Genomic DNA, 8603 nt, shown 5'->3' with positions numbered 1-8603 from the left:
ACTTCCATCAACGGCAGTTTTTAAAATAAAAAAACTTCCATCAACCGCCAAAAACCACCTGTTCTTTGATTATAAATAATCATTCTGGTTCAGAAAGCATAACGATGTGACAAAACATACAAGACCAAAACAAAACTCTTGAGTTATAATCTTCTGATTTTATCCGATTGGACAATTTTGGTTGAACCCCGAAATTTGATTCAATCTGAAAGTGTTATACACGACTTCAGATTTATCCAAGTATTATCTCGATTTTCAAATTTAACCAACATTGTGGTTTTGACTTCAATAGTACAAGTAGATTTTATTTTTTTCTTTTATTGCTTCCTAACATGATGACACGTGAGGTGAGATACAAACTTAGGGTCCTTTGACTAAATTGGGTCCAAACTCTGAAACCAAGTTACTTGAGTTGAATATGCCCCAAGTGGTGTTGAAGGGGCTTGCTCCTGGCTGTTGCCATGGGTGTGGTGTTTCTGCGTGTGTAGTTAGCTAGTTTCCTCTATCTTAACTTATCACGAGTATGTTGATAAAAAAAAAAAAAAAACTTATGACAAGTGTGGTTACTATTTTTATTTGTTAACCATGACAAACTTCGGAGTAAATGGATTTTTTGGATGTGAAATTTATTAGTGACTCTTCCAGATCATGACTTTGAATTTCGCATTTCCGCGTGTGAAAAGAAGTATAAGTGTATGTTTGTGATAGCGTTGAAGACAACGGAAAAGCAACACCTGGTTTGCTTTGGAATGTCAATATTTCCTGCAATTGCAACGTGTTTCCAGACATAGCTTAAATATCTTCATCGACCAAACGTTCACTTATGAGTACAATATAAGTGATTATATGTTTACTTTTGAATTGTAACCTACCCATGACATATAAGCGATTAATACTTTTTTTTTCCAACGTAAGTTCGTTGCCTTGGTAAAGTTGGAGTTTTTTCTGCGAGCAATTATTATTGTTGGAAACTTCTAAATCTAAATTTGCTTTACTAATGACGAATATATATGTTAGGTCTTTTAGTGAAAATTTTCTTTATCTAATCATATTTTTTTTATTTCCTATATTTTTAAAGTTATATTCTTTTAATAACATTCTTCTAGAAAGGTCTTGTAAGAAATTTCAAAGAGATAATTTTAAGAATTTTCAAAATAAAAACTAAATATTAATTTATTTTTATTACCAGTAAAAATATTAATTATTTTTCAGAACTATTTTTAATTTTATTTTTATCACTTTACTTATATTTATAAACTCACATGAGATTTATCTCTTTTTTTAAATAAAAAAAAAAAGAAAAAAAGAAAAACTCACACAAGATACTTGTTACTTTTTTTTCTCGAGAATTTGACAGAATATACTTCTTACTTTGTTTAACGTGATTGCAGTTAAAATGCAGCAACGTTGAGCAATCATAAATTGAAACCCTTATTCATACTCCCAAATTTAAGCCAACATTAATACAATTTGTAAAGTTTAGAAAGAATTATTATTATATCAGTCAAAAAAAGAAAGTAAGAAAAACTTCTTCGATAAATTAGTAAATGCCAAAATAAGGTTTTGTTCATATTTATTTCATCAAGGTGCATTTTTATTTGGACTCGTTTTGTGAGTTATTTTCCGTTAAATAAAATTAATTTTGATCAAAAATTCATTTTCTCCCGTGAAAAAATAGAAACCCATATAGACGTTAGAAACTGTAACGGCTACATTTTCTTTGAAATTTCAAAACTCTCCGTTGTTTCTCTCTCTACCCAACATTTTCACTTTCTTGGTTTCTTTCTAGCTTTCTTGCACGTATTCTTTCTCGTTCGTGATACTCAATAGATTCAATTCAATCTTTATTCATTTCTTTCTGTTTTTTTTTTTATTTCAATTTCTCTCATTCCAATCTTCCACCATGGCTCCCACCCCTTCTTCGAAACAAAACCACCCCACTCAATTGAAGACTCCACAGTCCAAGCACCGTCTCAACTTCAATGCCCTCAAATCAGCGCCACAAACACACCCTTCTCCCAACCCTAATTCCGTTGCAAACAAGGAACCCCCACCAGAACACCCAATTGAAGTCATTGCCAGAATCCGTGACTACCCAGATCGAAAGGACAAGCCTTTATCCGTTCTTCAAACCAGTTCCAACTCTAGTTCCATACGGGTACGCGCGGATTTCGGGTACCGGGACTTTACCCTAGATGGGGTTTCCGTGTCTGAGGAAGAGGACTTGGATGTGTTTTATAAGAAATTTGTGGAGTCAAGGATCCATGGGGTTAAGCTGGGGGACAAGTGCACCATCATGATGTATGGGCCAACTGGTTCTGGGAAGAGTCACACCATGTTCGGGTCCTCCAAGCAGGCAGGGATTGTGTATAGGTCTCTGAGGGACATTCTTGGAGATGGGGATGGTGCAGATGGAGATTCTGGGGGTGGGTTGGGGACTTTTGTTCAAGTCACTGTTTTGGAGATTTACAATGAGGAGATCTACGATCTCTTGTCCACTAATGGAGGAGGTGGGGGAGGAGGCTTTGGATTTGGCTGGCCTAAGGGGGGTAGTGCTTCAAAGGTATTATAATTTAATTTGTTTTTGTGCTCCAGGACTATGATTTGTCTTTAGGATTGTTAGTTGGGTTGCAATTATCGTAACTCATGATGAAACTTACATGTTGTTACTTGTTTTCATACCTAGTACGAAATTGGCTGGTTAAATGTAATTATTTTGTGGCTCATTTTGCTTGCAGTTTTTGCTTGACTGTGTCTGTGTGATTATATGCTTCTCTCTGATAAGGGCTTGTGAGACATTTCTTAATACAGAAAATAGTTCCCCCTTGTTGGTATGGTTTCTCCGCAAATATAAAAAAAAGGATGAATCTTGACTAACAAAACTTGTGTTAGTAGATCCTGTCTATAACCTTGTAATCTTATTTTATTTTATGTTGCTTCCTTCGAATGCTTGTTTGGGAACAGCATAAGTAAGTTGCTGATTGCATTGTTTAAATTTGGATTGGAACTCCATACTGAGCTAAAGCAAGCAATGTTTCTCTCATTTGTACCATTACATGATACATAATCATTGTCAGCATAGTGAAACATCTGTAGACTTTTTTACCGAAAAAAATTGTTAATGTGGATAATTAGATGATAGTTAGGAAGAATTAACTGAACAATTGCTCTTTTATTAATTGTCTGTTCTTTTGAATATGGATGGGGTCACTTTCTTAGTTTTGCTTTTTTACTTGAAGGTGAAACTCGAAGTGATGGGAAAAAAGGCTAAAAATGCAACCTATATATCTGGAAATGAAGCAGGGAAGATCTCAAAAGAAATTCAGAAAGTGGAGAAGCGAAGGATTGTTAAAAGCACACTTTGTAATGATAGAAGTTCCAGAAGTCACTGCATGGTATGTGGTAGCTTTGGAGGATGGTTCTGATTAAATCTATAAAGTTCCCTTGATTGGTAACTGATTACATGTATTCTATTCTGATCAGGTAATCCTTGATGTCCCAACTGTGGGAGGGCGGCTAATGCTTGTGGACATGGCAGGATCAGAAAATATTGAACAAGCTGGTCAAACTGGATTTGAGGCCAAAATGCAGGTAATTTTTTTACCATTTTGATTTTTCTTTTTTGAATCATGCAGTTCTCTGCTGATTATTATACTGTTAACAAAATTATATAGACTGCAAAAATCAATCAAGGAAATATAGCTCTGAAGAGAGTGGTGGAGTCCATTGCAAATGGCGATTCACATGTGCCTTTCAGGGACAGCAAACTTACCATGCTTCTGCAGGTAAATAATAGTCTTTTTAGTTGAGTCAATTGCTGAATTCATGTTCTATGTTATTTGAAGTTTTATTTGATGTGAATATTTTTTTGTATATTCCCTTTTTAAGGATTCATTTGAAGATGATAAGTCAAAAATTCTAATGATACTGTGTGCAAGTCCTGATCCTAAGGAGACACACAAGACAATCTCTACACTTGAATATGGAGCAAAAGCAAAATGCATAGTCCGTGGCCCTCATACTCCAGTCAAGGACGATGAATCTTCTTCAGCTGTCATTTTGGGATCAAGAATTGCTGCAATGGATGAATTTATCTTGAAGCTACAAATGGAAACCAAGCAAAGAGAGAAAGAGCGGAACGAAGCCCACAGGAAGCTTTTGAAGAAAGAAGAAGAAATTGTGGCATTAAGAGCTAAGCTAAACATGGCAGAAGGCAAAGGAACTCCTCCAAGTGAGGAAGAAATTAACCTGAAGGTAAACGAACGAACCCGACTTCTGAGACAAGAGTTGGAAAAGAAGTTGGAAGAGTGCCAAAGAATGACTAATGAATTTGTTGAATTGGAGAGGAAGAGAATGGAAGAGAGGATACTGCAGCAGCAGGAGGAAGTTGAAACTCTGAGAAGGAGACTGGAAGAGATTGAGTTGCAGCTGTGTTCAAAGCAAGGGTGTAAAGAGGAAAATGAGTCAAAAGATGTGGAGTCAAGTGGGTTTATGAGGAGGCTATTGCGTGTTTACAAAAGTGAGGATGATCCTGGAATGGTGAAGTCAATGGATTTGGACATGGATGATCAAGAACCCCTTGGCCGCGAGGTAAACATCGTTGGTGGAGTTATGTGCAGGAGTGATTACAATGTTAAGCAGGACTCTTCAAATCAACCTGGTCCGAATGCTTTGACTGGTGTAAAAGAAGATGCTCATGTTTTTTCACCAAACTTTGGCCAAAGGGCGTGCCTTAGTACAGTATATGAGGAAGAAGGAGAAGGAGAAGGGGAAGATGAGGAAGTGGAGAAAGGAATAATAGAGGAAAAGAGAGTATGTAGTGTTGAAAAGCCTAGTGGTGCAGGCTCCTTGGGAACCTTAAACCTGTCTAACACAAGTCCAAACAAAGAGGAATTTTGTTTAAAGGTAAGTTCAGGGGATAATGACTCTAGACTCCTGAGAATTCAAAATATATTCACTCTGTGTGGCAACCATAGACAGCTCTCCCAGCACATTGGAACACCAGTGTCCACAAAAAAGAGGTCTGATGAAACATTTGAGTTTTCTCCAGCCAATGACAAGGATTCCATTTTCAAAACCTCCAACAAGGAGAACTTTGAACCACATCATGTTCTAGGAAATTAGCTCTAGTTGTTTGTACTGAAAAACGAAAAAGCTGTGTACTACTTGTTATGTTTCCTTCTGGAAATGCGACTTATTATCAATACTATGTATTTTTTGGGTGTTATTTTGAGTATGTACATAGTTGTGTACTACTTGTTTTGTGTTCTATAAATATTTTCATGTCCGTTCTTCTTTGTGCTATATTGTATCATATAATCTATTTAAACTAATTTTGCTCAAATCACTTTCATCAATAGGTGTATTATATATTTCTGTCTGCCGCCTTTCTTTGTGTTATTTAGTGTGTTTCCATCAAATATGATATTATATATCTTGAAAACAAGTTTACTATAAAATTTAGTATAACTTTTTAAACTTCATACAAAAACTACCTTTTATTTTACTAAAAAAATCAAATTATTTTATAAAATCAAATTTGATTACGGTTAATGTCTAACAAAACTAACTAAAAGTTGATAGCTGAAAAAAAAAAATACCTTATTAAACTCATTATTTCAACATGAAACCAAACACATTCTTAAACTCATTTTTTTTGCTAGGAAAGATATATGTGATTTCTAAATAATAATAAAAAGAACTGCACAACAAATCACTTTGATCAATAGGTGCACTTTATACCAATTCGTTACAATTGAATCCAAAAGGATCCAAAACAGCGAGTGACACTATTACAAAAAAAGAATTAAAAAAAATGGGAGAGAAAAAAAGGAACAGAAAATGGGATTCAGTCAGAACAGAAGACGAAGCGAGATTGGTTATAATACTTAATAGGTAATTAGTATGAGTAATGGAAGAATAATTAATTTGTTTCCCCTGAAATCTCTCTCTAAACTGAATCTGCTGCTGGTCCACTATGACGTGTCTAGTTGGGCCCACTAGGCCCAGAATCTGAGAAGGAGAAATCAGTTAAGGAATCTCCCTTGGGCTGTCTTCGAGATCTGGGAGCCCTCCTGGAGGAACCTTCTTTCTCGTCTTTTTCCTCGGACGTCTTGCTCTTCCTGCGATGCGTAGGTTTTGATGTTTTCTCTTCTTCCGACGAGTGACGACTCATCCTTCTAGAAGATTCCGAGTGGTGTCGTCGGCTCGGCTTGCAGATGTCTGGAGTCATCGAGGACTGGCTCTCTGTAGAACGAGGCCTTGACTTTCGGCTTCGCCTGCTACCTTCACCTTTGCTATTAGCATCATCTTCTACAATACCTGATGCATCACCTTCAGATGTGCCCTTCGTCACTGTTCCACCTTCTGATAATTCCTTGAACTCGCTCAACTGAACAATATAATTTCTCGTTAATTTATAAATTAATTACGTAAATTGAGAAAGGATTAATGCTAATTACTTACCCAGCTTGGTTGACTTGCTTTGGCATTTTCAGCTCCAATGTGTGCCAAGTGCTTTACGTCTGTTGGAAACCCGATTTGTATCTCCTTTTCATCCTCCTCGTCTATTATCGTTTCAATTAACTTTTTTTATTTTTTTTTTCAAATTTAGAATATCCATGCATGCATGCATAACTTCCAATTATAACACCCCCAACAAAGGTAAATTTTATTTATACATAATTAAAGGTTTGATTGAAACATACACTGTACCTTTTTTTTTTAAAATAGCAAAGCATACAATACACGTATCAACATCTTTACATTTTACCACCAATACCCACTCTCCCCTTATAGCACCCAAAACCCCTCCCTCAAAAATACTTTTCATTTTCCATGACATCCTCAATAACTTGTGTTTTCTAAACAAGCCAAATGATTTAAAAATCAAGAGCCTCTCTTTCTCCCTCCAAGCCAACTTAATTTTTACTTCTTCTACAATATGTATAATCTGTACTCGTTAATTCTCAAAAATCAAATACTTCTTTGTCTCCCTGTCTACACTACAACAAACCTTACCACCCTCCTTCCACTCGTGATCCTTCTGACAGTCCCATAAATTATTGGAATTGTACTTATTATATGTAATACTTATGCCACCTCACCACCTTAAACATATGATAAATCCTAATCAAATGATTAAAAAGCTAAAAGAACAAAGTATTTTGTTGAAATGTGTAAAAATTACCTTTTCCTATGATTTTTAATTTTTTAACTGCTTACCAGACACTAGTTAACACTACCCTAAACATATTATCATAGAACAAATTATTCATTGACTCCCCGCCTGAGATTTTCTTTTGTGGGTAATCTATTTTGTAGCAAATTCCATGCAAAGACTGCCACCTTCCAAGGAACCACACCCCTATCCCAAACTTTCATCACGTTCATGTCACCATGATTCCCACTACTTTCCCTATCCTCCATGAGCACCTTATGAGCATAAGAGTCTCCACCGGTTTCACTTTCCACTTGAATAACTCCATCCTCCGAGCCAAAGACCCATCCAACCAAAAAGGATCCATTTATTTTCTTGCATATATAACTTACCCTCCTCCTCCTCCTCCCGATACAACCCAACTAAAACCTTATTCAATAGGCTCTCTTTTTCAGTTAATATGCATCACCCATCTCTCATTCATAACGCACCACGTCCCATGTCATCCAATGAACTTTCCTCACCTCCTCAGAACCACCCCATATAGTCCTACTTAATGAAATCCTAAACAGATATTATTTTCTCCTTTTTCCTTTAGAACTTGTGCATATATATTTAGTTTTATTTAATGAAAATCACTTCTACAAGGCTATGGAAACATATTTCCTATTTTAGTTTTTTGTGATGATAGAAGATTGGGATTACCAAATATTTGGGATATGTATCTAAGTCCTTTGAGGAGGCCTTTCATTTGGCCTTTCACCGGGCCTTTCACCGCGCCTGACGACATTGTTGAATCTCTTCGATCTATTTTTGCGTCCGAAATTTTTCACTTCAAATGTGTTAGTACTTCCAATCTTCAATGGAACCAGCTACAAATTTCTGAAAACAAAGGGATGATACAACAGATCATCTTATTACCATTTAATCATTTCATTCATTTGGCATCAATCCCATTAAAATACCAATCACATTATATCATGACCCAACATTTCATAGATGCATTTTTAATTAAATTGACATTTTTTAAAAATAAAAATGAACAAAACAAGATAAGAATACAATTAATAGAAGATGCCTGCCAGATTACCTCCAAGACAAATGTTTGTATCAATCAAATGATGTCTTCTGAGTGTTGTAAATGAATTAGAACTAATGTTCAAGAAAACATGGGAAGAAAAGGTTTTGGAAGTTATTGCGGTTCTTGATTGGATGTTCTGGAATGAGCATCCAACCAAAGAAGAGAGAGATTTCAGGTTGGAAAACTCAAAAGTGTAAAAATGAAAGCGCTTGATTTTGATCTAGCTACCGCCCCCTATTGGTGGGCAGCCAAATCAAAACCAGTAACCCATGTTTCTTGATGGAAGGCCTGAGAGGTTTCATTGTAACTTTCATCTGCATAAGTTAAATTTAGTGGAAGTGCGAGAATAACGGGTTGAAAACT

At 35.8% G+C, this 8603-nt stretch overlaps 2 protein-coding genes across 2 annotated transcripts; one reads left to right on the top strand and one right to left on the bottom strand.

Annotated features, from left to right (window-relative positions):
* The first annotated feature begins 1714 nt into the window (after positions 1-1714).
* Positions 1715-5227, top strand: LOC100786278 (kinesin-like protein KIN-10A). Its single transcript, XM_003535381.5, has 5 exons — positions 1715-2563; positions 3240-3395; positions 3484-3591; positions 3675-3785; positions 3889-5227. Exons 1-5 carry the CDS (start codon positions 1904-1906, stop codon positions 5122-5124), a joined length of 2271 nt encoding a protein of 756 aa, XP_003535429.1. The 5' UTR covers positions 1715-1903; the 3' UTR covers positions 5125-5227.
* Positions 5228-5717: 490 nt separating this feature from the next.
* LOC100785763 (CRIB domain-containing protein RIC3) lies at positions 5718-8603 on the bottom strand. Its single transcript, XM_003535380.5, has 4 exons — positions 8250-8603; positions 7865-8041; positions 6466-6566; positions 5718-6391 (listed from the first exon to the last, which is right to left on the bottom strand). Exons 2-4 carry the CDS (start codon positions 7947-7949, stop codon positions 5987-5989), a joined length of 591 nt encoding a protein of 196 aa, XP_003535428.1. The 5' UTR covers positions 7950-8041; positions 8250-8603; the 3' UTR covers positions 5718-5986.

This window comes from Glycine max, chromosome 10 (genome assembly GCF_000004515.6).
Source record: "Glycine max cultivar Williams 82 chromosome 10, Glycine_max_v4.0, whole genome shotgun sequence".
Lineage (NCBI taxonomy): Eukaryota > Viridiplantae > Streptophyta > Magnoliopsida > Fabales > Fabaceae > Glycine > Glycine max.
The sequence above is the reverse complement of the archived record's forward strand: the minus strand, read 5'-3'. Positions and strand labels throughout refer to the sequence as shown.

Bases quoted from the DNA above. Each gene is read 5' to 3' on its own strand.
- LOC100786278 (XM_003535381.5), top strand. From the start codon at position 1,904: ATGGCTCCCACCCCTTCTTCGAAACAAAACCACCCCACTCAATTGAAG. The intron at 2,564-3,239 runs GTATTATAATTT...TTTTACTTGAAG, and splicing joins AGGGGGGTAGTGCTTCAAAG to GTGAAACTCGAAGTGATGGG. The intron at 3,396-3,483 runs GTATGTGGTAGC...TATTCTGATCAG, and splicing joins GTTCCAGAAGTCACTGCATG to GTAATCCTTGATGTCCCAAC.
- LOC100785763 (XM_003535380.5), bottom strand. From the start codon at position 7,949: ATGTCGTCAGGCGCGGTGAAAGGCCCGGTGAAAGGCCAAATGAAAGGC. The intron at 6,567-7,864 runs GTAATCCCAATC...AAACGATAATAG, and splicing joins ATACATATCCCAAATATTTG to ACGAGGAGGATGAAAAGGAG. The intron at 6,392-6,465 runs GTAAGTAATTAG...TATATTGTTCAG, and splicing joins AAGCAAGTCAACCAAGCTGG to TTGAGCGAGTTCAAGGAATT.